This window comes from Xiphophorus maculatus, chromosome 20, assembly GCF_002775205.1.
Source record: "Xiphophorus maculatus strain JP 163 A chromosome 20, X_maculatus-5.0-male, whole genome shotgun sequence".
NCBI lineage: Eukaryota > Metazoa > Chordata > Actinopteri > Cyprinodontiformes > Poeciliidae > Xiphophorus > Xiphophorus maculatus.
In genome coordinates, this window is record NC_036462.1 from 32,010,470 (window position 1) to 32,027,104 (window position 16,635).

Consider the following 16,635-nt stretch of genomic DNA (forward strand, 5'->3'; position numbering starts at 1 on the left):
GTAGAGCTGCTGCCTTACAGCAAGTAGGTCCAGGGTTCGATTCCCGGCCCGGGGTCTTTCTGCATGTTCTCCCTGGGTTATAAGAGTTTTGGGTTTTTCATTGTAGTTTAGTTTTATTTCATTGGGCCTTTTTGTTTGTCTAATTCAGTTAGTTTGAATTGGTTTTTACAGTGTGTTTGAGAGCTTATATTAGTTCTTAGTGAAATATTGTTTCAGTTTCATTAGTTATAGACAGAGTTGGGTAGCAACTAGTTACATTTACTCAATTACATTTACTTGAGTAACCTTTTTGAAAAAAATTACATTTAGGAATATTTTTACTACGCTGTACTTTTTACTTTTACTTGAGTCATTTTATTATGAACTATGGTTACTCTTATATGAGTTCAATTTCTGGATTCTCGACACACAGCTGCAGTTTTTGTTAAACTTTCATACATTTTTTTATTGAAAAAACCCTGGGTGGGAAACCTTTGCCTGATTTTGTTATTTTTTGTTACTTAACTGAATTATTGTCATTTTGATCCTTAAAATACCAAAAATATCCATGTAACTTTATATTTTGGTTCGCATGATGATGTAATTTTGAAATATTAACTGATTTATAATTTGGTCAGTAACTGAGTTGACTTTTTAACCAGACACTTTTTTTACTCTGACTTGAGTAGAAACATGTTGACGTTGTGTGAATCCTGAGTACAATTTCTGGTTATAGACTATAACTTAGAATGGTGGTTTTAGTTTTTTCTTACTTTAGGATTTTAATTATATTTACACCAGATTACATCAGTCCAAACCCAGAACTTTCTTTCTTTCTGTAAAGCAGCATGCTGAAACCTGCTCCACTACGCAGCCCTGGAGGAAACACAAACTTCTGTCTCATTCATTTATGTTCTTGAAATACATTAAGCTGCTTACAGATTTGCATTCTGACATTCTGCAGAGTTAAATCTCTCTCACCTCTTTGTCCACATGTGGCCAGCAGAGTAACAAAAACAACAACAAACAAACAAAAAAACACAATCACCGGCTTCAATGTCACCGCAGACGGGAACATGTCAATACCCCAACAATGACACAAACACCGACTTCGCTCAGGTCCCTGAATGCATCATTCTCTCCGTTTGGAGACAGGCTGGAAGGTTGTTTAGATTAATTGAAGCCTCGCGCATTCAGAGCACGCGTTGGCCGTTAGCACGTCTTGGAGAAAAAAAAAATGGAGGTAACGGAACAAAGGGAGGTTGGGGAGGCGCGTGGGGGCCAATTGACACAGCATGTCAATTGGCCGAGAAAAGTGGAAGGTTCGTCCCTGATGTCCCTGAAAGAAGAAACGATTAAGATATTTAAAATGATTTTTGTTTGGCTGTGGGGTAAGCAGGCTGATAACTGCGTGATGAGGCCTTTCTCCCAGCGCCGCTCGCGCTAATTAGCTTCTTTTCTTTAGGGGACTTAAATGTAGAGAAAAGCGGGATGGGAGGGGGGGTTGTTTTATAAAGCTTAGAGGAATAAAGAGGCAACTGCTGCAAAGATCCGAATTATTTTACTTGTAACAAAATTTAGCCCTATAGGAAGGAGGAGCTTCTTTAGAAACGAGCAACGCCGAAAGAGGGAGTTAGGAAGGTCAGCGTGAAGGAGAGGCACGAAGAACGAGAGGGATGAAGCAAATCGATAAATATCGCTGGACTGATTGGAGCTAATTAGAGACGTAGAGCGGCATTCTGGAAGAGCCGGGACTGGAATTGAGTTGGCCGAGCTGTCAGAGCCAATTAGGCAGCTGTGTTATGGGAGCAGAGAGAAAACACACACACACGCACACACACACACACGCACACACACACACGCACACACACACACACACACACACACACACACACACACACACACACACACAGTAGATTAAGGCTTGAGCCATCGTGTGAAAGTGCGCGTGCGCGTGTACTTATCAGAATGACATCTGGGGGGAAAAAATAGCGATAATTGTTTTGTGTGATAAACTACGGTACAACATCATTGTTAGCACTCGCCGCTTGTCGTGTGCATATGGGTCTCCATCATGCAACAGTCCAGCTGTCAGCTGCCCGGCAAACAGCTGTGGAGATCCCCTGAACACCCCCCCCCCACACACACACACACACACACACACATTTAGTTGTAGTGCGTACTATTCCATCTCGCAGCTCTGTGTACATCTGGCCATTAATGATGACGATGTTTTTGATTCGATGATTGCGGCTGCTTGTAATCACTCGCGCGCTTGCTGTAATGACGGAGTCTTTAGAGTTTGGACTCGAGCTGCAAAAAGCCTCGCAGAGAAACAGCAACCATTTCTAAAGAGTTCGCCCAGCTTGCAGCCAGAAGCAGCACTCAGGCTGGTGGCTGGAAACAGATGAGATGAGATGCGGCGTCATTAGCTACGAGCTTTAGATACGGACGAAGATCTGCAATATGAAAGAAGATGAGTGTTACCAAAATCGTGACGTTGTTCAGGATAATTTGGGCATCTTGTCACAACTCTGCCTTCATCTATAAGAACAAAATGATCTTGGAATATCCTCAGAGCAGAGGGTTTTCAGCTAAATCAGTTTCTGCTTTGATTTAACTGAACATCAAATCAAAGGAAATGATGTTAAGCAATGCAGCACAAGAGCTGTGTTTACTTTCTTGAAAAAAAAAAAGTTTTATAACAGTTTTTAATTTTCTGATGCTGCTTTTCAAAACCAAATACAAATGACAATTTTTTTTTCTACAAACAATTAGGAAATACATTACACAAAACTATACAACTTCTAAAGAAAAATATATTAATGAGATTATAGATGTCCGTATTGATGACCTAATGTATTACAGCCATGTCTCCAATTGATATATTTTTAAATTACAGTATTAGAAAAAACGTGTGTTTTCTGTCATTTCAACCAAAGCTAGACTCCAAGATGAACTATTTATTTCTCTCTGCTATTTTTCTCATGCCATTTGGTAAACAATGACTTTTAAACAAATTCCTGTTACCTTTTCTTTTTATGACGGTGAAAAACAAACTGATTTTGCTGACTTTTTTTTCACTGTTTACTGCTGTACAAGAGTGAATTTAAAATGCAGTTTGTGTTAAGTTTACGGAGAGGTTCCCGATTCCTTGGGAAGAGTGTGAACAGAGGCTTATACCTCCGTCTATTTCATCCGGCTCGTCTGCCGGATGAAATGAACTGGCATTACAGCGCCGCGGTGCATTGTTCCAAGGTCGTTCCCAGGGACATCATTACGGAAATTCACATATTCATTCAGATTTAAGAGCGTCGTTTAGCAGTGCCGCACTTCTTTAAATGAAGGCGACAAACTTAAATTAGAAAAAAGTTCATCTGTATTGTCTCCCGCTGCCTCGTACGGCAGACCTGCTCTGTGGCGATAAAAACCAAAACCGCTCGCCATCGTGATCCGATTTGTGCTGCGCTCTCGGCCTATCAGAGGACATCCGGCTCCGGCTCACTGGGAGCCGATGTGGAGCGGAGTCAATCAGGGGACAGTGGAGATGGGGCCCACCGGCGGGAGGCGGCGAGCGTCGTCACGGGGACGCAACAGTGGCTGATAATTGGGCGTGGGAGTTCGTGGCAACAAAGCAACGCGGCCTTAGTAATAAGATTAATGATGTTGTGTTAGGTCTCGTTTCACTAAGGAGTGGATTATCTCTTAACAGCCCTCCTAAGGTGAAGGAAAGGACAATTACTAATACACAGATTCATCAGGCTCATTCCCTATTCGGGCTAAGATTGAAATGATGTTTCGGAGCTGGGTCAGGCCTCATTCCCACAGAAAAACAGCAATTCACTCCAGAATGACTTCGGCACTCGTTAACAAATTGCTTTTAGCTCCAGTTTTGTCCTCGGAGTGTTGTGGCGCAGCAGAGTTCAGATCGAACACCTTGAAGGTCAGAGCCGCGACCCGAACACAGGAAAAACCCATTAGAAATTATCTTTGGAGCATGTCGGGGCTAAATGCTGCAGCAGTCTTCCAGCAGGAGCATTTGGGATTAACACAGGAAGTATAACACTGTCTGAAAAATATTCACATTTATCCTGTTATTGCTTTTTTGTTTTGGTCAAACCCTAAAGTTTCAGATCATCAGATAACTTCTAATCTCAGAGTACGGTCCATCCTGAGTGAACAGGCCATGAGTCCAGAACACGGCCAGTCCGGGTTCCACCTGCTCCAGAAACAGTTCACAGTTCAGTGTTGCAGTCACACACAGATGAACATTCCTTTATTGTGTCTTTATGAACAGTTTGCACATTTATGACTTATCATTAGCAACAAGGATGACTCATCAATGACAACAGATCATTTCAGAGTTGGTATTGTTTATGAAACAAAACGTCTGAATAAATAATGAGATGTGAACAAATCGGGCCTTTTATCGTCCTTCCAGTGACTAAACATCCTGTGTACATTATAAATCAATTCATCTGGCAAAAAACAGATCCTGGCTTTAGAAAATATGGATTTACAGTTCAAGCCCTGTGACTTCAATAGCATCCAAAAGGAAAACAAAAGTCTGAAACCAGTAGTAAAATGTCACTATAATACAAGAAATATAATAAAGTTCTCTAATAAAAACAGTATCGACCACCCGGAGGGAGTTCTGCCAGAAAAGACATTCTCCTGTTCGCACAAATCGGACAAGCTTTAGAAGTCTAGGCAAAGTTTTTAATTTGCAAACATTTCACTGACATGTTCTTCGTTGCCTTTTATCAGAACTGAGACAAACCATGTGAGCAGATGTCAAAGTAACACTTTATTTTACAGCCTTTGCAGTTTATGTGTCATGTTGTACCCACAGATCTATGTCACACAGATCTATGTCTGCAGATGCAGTACCAATAAAAATGATTCATTCCCTTGGATGTTCTTCACTTTATATCGATCCATCATGATCAGCAAAGTTTGGCTTTTTGGACCAAAGAGTTGACATAAAACACTTTAATGTCGAAGTAAAAATGTATTTCTACAAAATAATGACAATTAAATAAAGTATTTCACATAAAATAAGTGTTGCATGAATATTCCCCATTGACTACATGCATATTTTTATTCAATTGTAATTATTTTTGTACTAATCGATTCTCACTTTAACATTACACAATTTTTATTTTGTACTGTTGTCGTTTTTCAAAAAAAGACAAATTCTGTTGGTTAGGGTTGATTTATAAAAGCAAAATCAATCCTAACCAACAAAAAGGGAAAACATTTGAGGGGGTGAATACTTTTTAAAGGCACTGTATTTACTTTTGGGTCTTCTGAAGAGAATCAGCACTGATCCTGAATTTACTTCAGTAGATTTAAGATGGAACACCATGTTGTTGGACAAAAAAAAAAAAAAAGAGGTGAAAAATAACACAAGGATTTTCAGTTGTGCTACATTTCTTCCACGAGAAAAGAAAGGAAAAAAAAAAACACATTCAAAAATATATAATTTTACCACCATTTTATATTTAGAAATGATCATTTCTGAATTTCCATTTAGCGTTACAGCAAGAACGGCACCTGAAGTCAGAATGCTGACATCTGGAGGTTAACAATATGAGTCCAATAGTTTCCAGTATTGGTGACGTGGCACGTGGTCATTAGCACATCTGACATTTTATGCTTCAACAGACACACATGAAATGTTCCGTTTGTGTTTCAACACACAAAAAAATAAAAATAAAAAATGGAGAGGAAAACCAAAACGACTTGCGCTGCTGATGGCACGTAAGACCACAACTAAAAGCAGATCTTCTTGCAAACCTGGTTCCAGATCTGAGCTCTAACTTCTGGGACGAATGGGAAACGTTCCCATCTGGTTACACAGCGGACATTCGATGACACGGCGACGAGATATTATGGTGTAAATCTGACGTGAAACATATGCAGCGTGATATTTTTGCATGAAAGATATATAGAATAAATATTAAGAAACTGAGCAGAAATAGTGACTGTTATTTGTGACATTTCTACATTTGGAAATATATCGATTATCTGCTAGTTTGGAAGGCATTTGGATCAACGCTGATGGAAAACAAACTGAATTTGTCTTGACTTAGCAAACAGGAAATGCTCTGTCAGACATGGGCAGCCATCTTGGATAGACTGGATGTCTTTGTAAAAGTCATTGTTTTGCTCAAAAGATCAATATTTATTAAAGTTTTTTTTTAAATATACAGTATATATCAGTTTTTACAAATGCTCATAATTTACTTTAATCCTGTTATTTTAAGAGCGCTACTTTAATCACACAACTTCTTATTAATTTGTTCAAATTGGCAGCTATAAAGTTAGGTACTGTGTTTGACTTAGCCAGCTATGAGCTAACAGTACAGACAAATATTTTAGATTGTCAAACAATTGTTAATAACAGACAAAGACAACCTGGATTAATATGAAACACTATTTTCTAACGATTTTATTTATTTCAGGAAAAATAAATGGAGTCAAATTGTGCAAAGTCAAGTTGTATATGAAACCAATTTACAGCTACGTTGGAGTGCAGGGCCTCCTTTCCTCATTAAATCCATTTATTATTGAATTTATTTTTAAAACCTGCTTTATGTATTTAGTCATGTTATCTTTGTCTGATATTAAAATGTGTTTAATGATCTGAAAAGAGTCAAAAAAAAACCCAGACAAATCAGCAGTCCATCACAATCACGCACACACACACACACGCACACACACACACACACACACACACACGCACACGCACACACACCTACACTCTAAAAGGTAAATTACATGTGTAGATTTGAGCAGCAGGAGGAAGCTGGAGTACCCGGGGAGAACCCATGCATCTACGAAGGACGACATGCAAACTCCAACAACCCAAAAAGCAAAGCCAGGATTCAAACCCAGGAGATTCTTGCTGTAAGACGGTGGTGCTAGCAGCTGTGCCACCGTGTCGCCTCGTCACAGATTCACCTTGATGTGAAGCTTCTGCTCTTTAAGAAAGTAAAACTTTTTTTCTTTTTCCATTAAAAATGTGCTTACGTTGAATCAATTCCTGAATCAAAGGCTGCTCTAATAAGAAAATGAATCCCTTTAAGAATGGACTCCAGAAAACCTGTCAAATGATGTGCTTTTCAAAACACATTGTAATGTGTGTTTATACAGTCAATATAAAATATATTAATTTATATACAAACCTTATTTTCAAAGGTTTCTTTTTTAATTCAGCAAAAAACGAATTTCTCGTTAATTTCTTTCAGCCTTTATATGCCAGACAAATCGAAAATCTAGCGTTAGCGTCATTTCCGTTTATTAGCACCGTAACACTCTGAGGACAGTTAGGAGAGGCAAAGATTTATTGTTAAATAACTAGGAACTAAAAAACCAAATGTTAGTGACAACCACATCCATTACCGTCTGAGTGGATTACAAAGATATTCTTAGATTTAAATGTTTCATCTTTAGAAATTTGAATATGTCAACAGCAACATGAAAACTGCTTGTTTTTATGCTCCTGGTTGTTAAGCTACACTGTCGCAGCAAGGACACTGTTGAAGCAAAGAGAGTTGGATCAAAACAAAATTACACACTATCACACAAACCTGGTTTTGACTGTTTAAATATTAGATCTGAATCATTTTTAAAAAACCAAGTAAATGTCCATATTTCTGGTATTACGGGATGGTACAGCATGGATAACTGAATGCTACTTTGGAAACATGCTAGAGTCACAACATTGTTTTGTTTCTCGGGAGTTTTATTTCTATTGCAAAGTTTCTACGCTAACTTTGTGCTCGGCTGGCCTGCCTGCAGTCCAGATCTGAGGTAGACTGAGAATCCCTTATTCAGCAAGCTGGCCACAGATTTACCTGTGCACTGAATGTAGTGTTAACACACACAACCTCCCCACCCCCCTCCAAAAAGAAAAAAAAGCAGAAGCCTCTCCCAACTGTCTGAGTGTTGCTGGCTTTAGCTTTTAGATTAGCTTATTTTTTTGTCTGGTAAATAAAAGATGTGATACATCACCTAATTCTGTAGCTAGCGCCGTGTGTTCAGTTGTGTTTCAACCAGAAAGCCCCTTGAACACGGAAAGATTGTAGAATAAAGTGCACTATAGCTGAGTTACACACATCCTCCAGGTATAGCAGCTGCAGGCCGGCCGGCCAGGAGGTTCTAGATCTCCAGCGTGGTTCGTGTTGGGAAGCAGATCTGACACCGCAGCCCTTTGTCAGAGCTAAAATCTGGGGTGAAGCTGGAGATGACCCGGCCCGTCAGGTGAGCCCCGGCTCATGTTCTTCACGTCAGCCTGGTTCTGAGCCGCTCTCTTCTAGAGTTTATTGCTGCCCTTCTACAGCGGCATCAGAACGTATCCAAACACGCGACCTGTGCTACGTCACCGCAGGGCTCAGGCTCTTCCTTGGGACTGGAAATCACACTACTCTCATATATTCACCATAAATTATTTTTTTTTATTGTAGACAACAAACTTAAAATAATATGTCATAATTAAGGCAGTCTTTTCATTCTTAAACAAGAGATAAATTTGTATTCAGTAGGAAGAGAAAAAGAAAAGGTAGGTCCCAAAGATGTCACGTTTCCTTGCTTCCACAGGCGATCCCTTTACGTTTTGTTCTTAAATTCTCAAGTAAAAAATCTTGAAAAGTTCTTAGATAGCGTCTCGTCCCGTTTACCTGTCGTTTTTGTTTTTCAAGGCGTCCGTCTCGGCCGTACAAAAGCCTGGGCCTGTAACGCAGTCGGTAACGTCGGCTCTGGAGTTAGACGTGGACCGATGGGACGCTCTTGTTGAGGACCTGCGCTCTCATTAGCTGGACGCTGGTCATGATCTTCTTCTGATGACCCATGAGTGTCACGCCGAGCCTCTGGATGTCCCTGGTGACATGAAAACTAAATCATTTTCATCATCCACACTGGCAAAAGCAGTGCTGTGAAAAGTAGCACTTCCCCTTTAAACGGGCTTTCGAACTTTCTAAGAGTGTGTGTGGTGGTCGTGTTTAGGGGTCGGACCCAAGCGCAGGCAATGAACCAGAGTGTAAGATGATGTCCAAAATGGAAACTTACAAGGAGAATAGAAAAACTGACAGAGAAACGACTGAAGTAACAGAAAAGAACAGGAGGAAAAACACAGTTGTTGGGGAAAAATGGAGGACAAGGACTGACAGAAAAACAAAAAGCTTTGTTTTCATCACAAGGGTGCACAAACTTTGTCAATATTCTGCTAATGTAAAATAAAACAAAAAAAAATCTAACCTTGCAAATGCTATGTTTCCAGATAATAAGAAAGGCAATTAAAATCACGTGGATATATTTTTTTACTCGATAAGTCATTAAAAACATGCAGCGCCATCATCCTCCAGCTACTTCCTGTCGTAGTCTTCTTCATGATTTGCAACAGTGGCAACATCCGGTTGTTGATCATGTGACTTGTGTGAGAGACACACACAAAAAAAACATTTCCACTGGAGTTTTGCGATTAAAGGAATTTCAGTATGGCAGACAAATCCCCTCAGCCTAGAGCCAAAACCTTTTAGCAAAACACAATTCTTTTCAAAATTGGCACAAATTTATTTTCAAAATGTCAAATTGCGCAATTGTATGGTCAATGGAAACATTATTTGGTCTGGGTCTACTTTGTGATTTCTGTCTTCTTAATTCTACTTAATGATCACTGGTGTGTACCAAGTTAATAACCACTTGATTACAATGTCTTTTAATTCCATTTTAGCTGGTTTGCTTAGTGCCAGTTCGCAACAGACATTTGATATTTCATAGTTTAAGGTGTGTGATAGTTCCTCTCAGTTCTGCATTATGGTGCTGTCTCACCCTTGTTTCATGCTTATGACGTGTCCCAGAGTGTGGAAGCCCCCTGCTGCAAAGTGTTCTTTATATCGGCCCATCTTTATGGTGTCCAGCCACTCGTCTACGGAGTTACAGCTGCTGAAGTCGGGGATGGCTCTCGCCATTAACGGAGGACTGCTTAAACTGCAGCGAAGAGAAAAAGAAAAGGCTTTGGTTATGGGATGGAGATGAAATTGGACAAAAAAAATCTTAGATGAAGCAAGAGACTGAAGCTGGGGAGCAAACAGTGAGACAGAGTCAACAGGAGTTAGAACGACAGAGAGGTTGGAAGAGAGCTGCCTCGGACACATCGAGGCTGTTTTCACACCCGACAGTCCGGTTGACTCGGTTCCATTTGGGACTTTTCAGCTGCTTCGGTTCACATCCACACTGCACTGTGTCAAACAAACCAAACCCTTTGAAAAAAAAAAACTGTTTGGTGTGAGATTTTAATGGGTGGAGGACTTCTCTTTGTCTTTGGTATTTCTCCTGCAAGTGTGAGACTTGCAAGTTTGTTCTGGTTGTATTTACCCAGAATGCCCTGTGGTGTTGTTGCTTCCTGCTTTTGGAGCGGTTTCACGTTCGCTTGGCGTGAAACTGGTTCAGTTCAAATGCATTTGAACTGAACCAGAGTTCAGCTGGTCTTCAGCTGAACCCAGAGCTAGATTAGTAGGACCAGAGTTCACTTTTATGGTCCGCATCAGTCTTTGATTGTGCCTTCACATCTCCTCAAACAAAACACAAGCTCTAGGCAGGCGGACTGGAGTTTGATTAAAGTGGACAAAACAGAGATGGTATGAAAGCACCCAAAAGAATCCTTCCACTTTGTTCTTTCTCAAGCCTGGATTATATCTTCTGCTGCTGCACGATGCTCACACACCAATAACTCTTTAGGACTCAGCATCTACACTTAATGGTCTCAAGAAAGTTCCAGTTTCAGACAACATGTCCTCTCAAACATGCCACCAGATTTACTGAGGATCAACGTCAATACCACAGGATGGATTGTAGCAGAGAATTTATCACAAAAATGCTGAGGAAAAACCTCTGTTTGTAACTTTATCCAACCGCACCCACATTTGACAGCAGACAATGGATTCTGAATTTACTCTGCCTCTCTCAGTAGGACGCCTAGTAAGTAGCCTTACAGTCTGTCGGCACATATTGTCCTGAAAATCCTCTTCTCTGGAGGTGGTGCCTTTGCTCTGGCTGGCATCTTAATCTCCTAATCTCTTAAACCAATATTTAATGAAATGCTCAGTTTCCATCTGATCAAATTAAGTTGGGCGTGTTACACAGCAGAGCCACGTCGCGTCACCGCACACAGAGATTCAGCGAGCCTCCCGCCTACCTGCAGAGAGTGTCCATGGACTTCAGGTTCTCTGGGTTGCGGATTAGCTTGTCAAGAACGGTGACTATCTGGCAAAAGCGCGGCCTCTCGTTGCGATCTTTCTGCCAGCAGTCCAGCATGAGTGTGTGCAGGGCAGCGGGGCAGCCCATCGGCGCAGGCAGCCGGTAGCCCTCCTCCACAGACTTAATGACCTGCAAATGTTCAGCAAAAGCCACGCGTCACTGGCGCAAACAGAGGGAAGAACTCTCTTAGCAAAGGTCCGATCCAGCTGACAACGCTCACGTCTCTGTTGGTGAGGTTCCAGTACGGCCGCTCTCCGTATGACATCACTTCCCACATGACCACGCCGTAGCTCCACACGTCGCTGGAGGAGGAGAACTTCCTGTAGGCTATGGCCTCTGGAGCCGTCCAGCGGATTGGGATTTTTCCGCCCTATTGGTCAGTCCGTTCAAACAGAATCCAACAGCGTTATATATGTTGCTCCTCTGTAGTTGAGCAGTGTCTCCAAAAAATACATCGATTATCACTGGAAGTAATCTTTAAAGTTATCTTACCACGTGATTCATCATGAGGTATACCTTTTTTTTTTTTTTTTTTACAATTTATTTACTCTTGAATTTTATTTTATTTAATTTTTTGACAACAATTATATTCAGGGCAGCAAACTTAAAGTCGCAGTATGATACTTGTATAAAGCATATGATCTTTACATATTTGTGTCAGGAGAGCATAATATGAGACAGATAATCTGTGAAAAGATTGATCGCAATGCATTGCTCACGGTGGAAATCAACCAATCAGAGCCGGGAGGAGGGTGTTAGCGCTGTCAATCACCCTCATGAACACGCTGCCAAATGTGCGAATGGCAGAGAAACAACTTACCATTACAGAAAAAAAGCTTTTATATGTCGTCATTGGTGGCTGTGCTAACTAGACTTAGCATTCACAACAGGCTAGGTATCATAGCAGAGAGGAAGAGGATGTGATGGGGGAGGTGAGCAAATGATTGACAGCCCTAAGCCCCTCCTCCTGGCTATGATTGGTTGCTTCTTGTTAGCACTAGGAGCACAGGGGAAAAGTCAGAGGAGCTTGATTTTTTTCACAGATTATCTGACTCATGCCATACTGTCACAACATAGTGACAGTTTCAACAAATATGTAAAAATATTTTTTTTTCATAAAAGTTACATAAAGACACAATGAGGGGAGACTGATGAAGAGGCTGGAAAAATGATTTACATCCCTTGAACCTTTCCCCATTTTGACATAAACCACAGGCTTGAATGTATTTTATTGATATTTTTGTGTTTGTCCAAAACCAGTAGCTCGTAATTGTGAAGTGAAAATTTTTTCACTTCACAAATTTTTTTTCTTTCAATCTTATTTTTTTGATATTTTTCCCCCCCTTTCTTTTATGTGGAAAAATGTTTTTTTGTGGAGATGGGTCATAGGTTTATGGGGTGGGGATTGCTCAGGGTTGTGTGGGTAGTGGTGACGGAAAGATATAAATATGGTCGTTTGTGGTTACATTAAACTGTTACGGTGTAATTTACTTAAGCGCTGCAATTTGTTTTGCTCCCCTTTGAAGAAAGGTGCGTCGTCTTGCTTCTCTTTAATGTGGAAAACCAAACAAAAGTGCTAAACACGAAGGTGTAAAGGCGACACATCTTAACTTTATACCTCTGCCTGACTCCGTTGCCGCCTTTATCTCCAGAAAATGTGGCGCTTTGGTAAAAGTTTCCTAATCTCCTGGCAGTAATGGGAACTCTATTAATCTCCAAGTATTATCGAGCATTAATTGGAGGTGTGCTGTAATGACGCTGTGCTTTCTCCACTATCTATCACGCTCTGCGATCCCTCTCCTATCAGGACAACGCTGAGCTGCTGCTCATAATCCCTCTGCATTCTGTAATATGATTGCTGTGCTTAGACAGACTGGGACAAACAAACGCGTTATTTTCATCTGTGCGCTGTTAAGTGATAGAATCGGATTTTGAAAGCTTTTTACTTTTTTCACTTGAAACTCAATACTTTAGTTCTCAATGGGCTGCAGGATTAATACGGAGCTACTCCCGAGTGAAGCGCCTCCACAACCAAGACAATTTTTACTTTGCTCCCACTTTCATATGACTTGATTGAATTTGATTGTATTGCTTCTGTAAAAGTGTATTTGAACCGAACTTTACTTTGTCTTTGTCTTACTTTCTAGGCCAAACGTCAAACTATGAGTTCATTTTTTCTTTTAACAGTGTGAAATGTGTGTGTGTGTGTGTTCATGTGTGATCGCCCGCTCCTGTTGTCATTAAGTTTTCTGTCATTTTTAAGTAGATTTAATTAACTTTAATTTTCTTCCAAATTAAAATGGCTACACTTTGAAGGATTCCCTGCTGTTTCCTCCTTCGCCTGTCTCAGACTGTCTTCATCAACTTGCTTTAAAATGTGATTTTCAAAGAATATCTTGTGCATGACATAGATAAGATGTTTAAAGAATATACAGTAGTTAAGATCAAATGTTTAAAAACAAAAAATGTACTAAATGAAAGAAGACTAAAGTTAACTCAAACCTAGATGTTTCGCTGTCGAATGTTTTATTATACTTCTCCAGAAACAGCAGCTAAATACAGAAAATGCCACCTAGAAATAACTAGTCCGCCATCGTTTTGACGCCCCCTCTAGCGCAGCGCCCCCTGGCTGTGTCCATTGGTCTTTATAGATCTTTCGCAAAAATATCCAACAAAATACATTTAAGTTTGTGGTTGTAGCATAAGAACGTGTGGCAACATTCAACGGGTCTGATTACTTTAGCTAACCACTATAAAATAAACACTGATCATTTAAAATGCCTTATCAAACAAATGAAAATCAACATCAGTATCAAATATTTTGCCATAGAAATATTTTTGCATTTGCGAATGAACTAGAGAAATCCTGATTGGGATGAAAATCTGACAAGTTTTTCCATTAAGCCAACAATGGGAAAAAGTTACTCAAAGCAACTTAACACATCATCTGGCCGAACGAGGTCATCTAATTTCTAACATGTTGGTAAATCAAGTCTTTAATGCTTTAACACTGCATTAATAATCAGTTCTTATCTACATCTTGTCTCTTTTGAGGCCAGGCAATTCATTTGAAAGAATCTCTGAATGTGTGTGAGTGTGTGTTGTTGCGTCAATGCTTGCCTCAATGTGAAAACTCACACTGGTGGTGTATGCAGCGTCAGGGTCGTCCTCCAGGACTCTGGACAGGCCAAAGTCAGAAACCTTACACACCAGGTTGCTGTTGACCAGGATGTTGCGGGCGGCCAGGTCCCGGTGGATGTAGCCCAGGTTGGACAGGTAGGTCATACCTGCTGCGACGCCGCGCAGCAACCCGACCAGCTGGATGATGGTGAACTGGCCGTCGTGTCTCTATGAGAAAGGCGAGGACAGGAGATGGTTATGGTGCTGCGAAATCGTCTCCGTACTCCTAAAGGCTTGATTAGGTTTTGTTTTTCTCTCAGACTTGGGTGTTTCAGATCATCAAAAAATAAGTAAATACATAAATAAGAAATAAGAATAAGAATCTGAGCAAAAAATAGTTTTCAAATTTCATTTATTAAAAAACTTATCCAGTACAGACTGGTGAAGACCAGCTCCTGGTTTTACGCTTTGCTGTGCCCAGAGAGTCTGGAGCCTCGGTTGCTTCCTGCCTGGAGGTGTGAACTCTGTTTACGTTTCAAATGTTTCCCAATTTACAATTTTTAGCTGTGATGTTTGTAATGCACCAGTTTGACGCTATGAATCTTAGCTCAAACTGTCTTTGCTGTAAGCAGCTGTGAAGAAAGAAGTGCTGATCTGAACGAGGCGCCTGTTGATGTTAATTTAATCATTTGAAACGTGACCAACTCGGACCGAACAACTTCCTTCACTTCCTCCCCTGGAAGTGAAGCAATGGCAACTGAATAGCCACTGGTAAAACTACAGGCAGACTGAAATTCTAAAACAGCAGAAAATCTACGTCATCGTTCACAACTTCTCCTGTTTCCTGATTGGCCAGGTAGAAATTCAACCAGAGAAATCCACTTCAATTGGAGAAAGTTGAGTCTGTGCTGTAAGGGAGATTAGAATTGAGGGGGAAAGCACAGGAAAGCATTGGTAAGGCTTGGACCAATGTAAAAACTAGAACTTTTTTCACCTTAAAACATGAAATAATGATAATAAATCACATATTTGAAGTTTCATTTATAAGCCTCAATGATGCCTCTTTACTGCCTGATTTGTAGAATAAGGAAATCACTAAGAAAAAAAAGAAAACCTTCGAGATCTCACAAAACAGCGAATAATGCCTCAACCTCAAGAAATCCAAGACCAGATAAGAAACAAAGTCATTCTTTAAAAGGTTACAAAACCGCAACGGTCATTAACCACACATGACTAAAACAGAGACGTCAGGTGAAGTTTCCAAACAGCGGTCGACCTGCTTAAAGAATTTGTGGAGTGTACCTACGACTCATTCAGAACCTGACAGAAGAACACAGAGCAAAACGCATACCTAATTGGTTTCAGGTGTTGATTCCACAATAAGAGACTGAATCTGCTCCTTCAGCAACTGGACAACTTGACATTTATACCAATTAATCAATCAATTAAATAAATCAGAAAATCCTAAAGGAAACTATCTAGCCATCACCTTAACCTAAAGCGCACTTGGGGTGAGCGGTGAATGGTGAATGGTTCATGTGTTCAAGTTTTTCATTTCAGTAGGATTGAGATGATGCAATTTCTGCTCAAAAACTAACACACAACACTTTCCCTTAATAAAGGAAATCAATATCTGAAAAGAGCTTTTTCTATTGACTCAAGTCATCTTTGTCAGATATTAAAATGTGTTAGATGATCTGAAACATTTAGTGTGACAACAAAAAAGGAAACAAAAAACAGAAGGCCTGTGAGGGGGTAGATACTTTCTGCCTGGAGCCTTCAGGGGCATGTTAGGGGAAAGAAAAAAAAATGAGTGTGATGATACTGTAAACGAGGCGAGTAGATTTTAATCAAGATAGAGAACACACTAAAGATAAGGCAATAAAGCAGTAATGTCATAAGCTTTAAAGTTTTAATCTAAAGCATTTTCATAGAAGCAAAGACTGAAGCAGATAGAAATTGTAAATGTAACCTGTAAATGAACCTAGTAGAAACAATGGATCAAGACTCAGAAAGAAAAGTCTTGTCAGAGAACCAACTCTTCAGTGGAGTTATTTTCTGCACTTCATGTTTTCTGCTCCCATCTAATGATGATTGTTTGTGCCATACCAGAGGCATAAAACTCTTAAACCTCCAAATTTTTCCATTTTACTCAAATGTGTGGTCCATGCTAGTTTACAATCGCTACATCTTGTTTGTTGCAGCCAAAACATAACAACAGCATCTGATGAAATCGTGCTTAGCATAGCCTGGTCAATTCTCTCAAAACTATTA

The 16,635-nt window shown here is 40.2% G+C and overlaps 1 protein-coding gene across 4 annotated transcripts in view; it reads right to left on the reverse strand.

Moving 5' to 3' along the window:
- Positions 1–4,233: 4,233 nt before the first annotated feature.
- The window catches only part of epha8 (EPH receptor A8), a 128,052-nt gene continuing 115,650 nt past the window's right edge, over positions 4,234–16,635 (reverse strand). For 2 of the 4 annotated variants that reach the window (XM_023325024.1, XM_023325022.1), the window contains exons 16-20: positions 14,380–14,589; positions 11,462–11,611; positions 11,180–11,370; positions 9,814–9,972; positions 4,234–8,862 (exon numbers count right to left, since the gene is read on the reverse strand). In XM_023325024.1, the coding sequence (XP_023180792.1) occupies positions 8,748–8,862; positions 9,814–9,972; positions 11,180–11,370; positions 11,462–11,611; positions 14,380–14,589 (825 nt within the window). In that variant the 3' untranslated portion in view covers positions 4,234–8,747. Of the gene's footprint in view, positions 8,863–9,813; positions 9,973–11,179; positions 11,371–11,461; positions 11,612–14,361; positions 14,590–16,635 lie in introns of all 4 variants that reach the window. The other 2 variants (XM_023325023.1, XM_014468482.2) reach the window with 1 other exon arrangement.